The sequence below is a fragment of the Plasmodium gaboni genome (assembly GCF_001602025.1).
Source record: "Plasmodium gaboni strain SY75 chromosome Unknown, whole genome shotgun sequence".
NCBI lineage: Eukaryota > Apicomplexa > Aconoidasida > Haemosporida > Plasmodiidae > Plasmodium > Plasmodium gaboni.
This window is the reverse complement of record NW_017385513.1, coordinates 1-905: the sequence shown is the minus strand read 5'-3', so window position 1 is coordinate 905 and position 905 is coordinate 1. Positions and strand designations below refer to the sequence as shown.

Sequence of the window (905 nt, the reverse complement as noted above, 5' to 3'; positions counted from 1 at the left end):
GATCTTTGTAATAAACACATAAAAATAATGTATACATATAAATATATATATATATATATATATATATATATATATATATTGCACAAAAAAATTATTATAATATCACTACATATATATTCTTTTAATAATATTATATATTTCATTTTTTTCTGCACTCTTAAATTTCTATAATATTTTAAAATGTAATAAAGAATTAATAAAATAGATGCTATAGTATATATAGCAATAAATGAATCATAAAGTACTGTAATGTAATGATTATCACCAGATCCATGAATGTGAGATACATTTGTACATTCACTTCCATTTTCATTAGAACTACCTTCGAAAAAAAGAGCAGCGGAGACAGGGGCTACGATATGCTCAAAAAATTCCCATAAAGCGTAAATAAAAATTGATGAAACACTACTATTTTTAAAATTACTACCATTGGATGTAATATCATCCCCTATATATTTTTGAATGAACGCATTATAAGAATTCATAATAGAATTAAATAATTGAACCCATATCAACGGAAACTTTCCCATCCTTATTATCAATAGACGTAAATTTATTAGTACCTTATATAACCAACTTTAGTAATAGCATGTTTCATATTTTTTATATTACAAACAATTATTGCTTCCTTAGATGAAAAAGGTATCCATTCATACATATCAATATTAGGTAAAATCTTCCATTCGGATAAGGTATGACCTAATGTTTTCCTGGATTTTTTATCTTTTTTTACTTTAGTTGCTAACTTTTTTTCATTTATCCCATTAGATAAATCGTCTATATAGGTGAATTTTTCTAATGATGATAATTGTTTTGTTAGTTGTTTTTGTATTTTGTTTTTTTAAAATGATTTCTTTTATATCATTATCGTATTGTTCTTTATATTTTCTTTCTTTAATTCATAA

General features: G+C 22.9%; 1 pseudogene across 1 annotated transcript; it reads right to left on the bottom strand.

Annotated features, from left to right (window-relative positions):
- Nucleotides 1-122: 122 nt before the first annotated feature.
- PGSY75_0036100 (rifin) lies at nucleotides 123-905 on the bottom strand (annotated as a pseudogene; the record flags this gene model as incomplete). Its single annotated transcript is given in 3 exon segments — nucleotides 123-557; nucleotides 560-838; nucleotides 840-905. Coding segments are annotated over 3 exon segments (780 nt in total), but the record flags the coding sequence as incomplete, so codon positions are not given.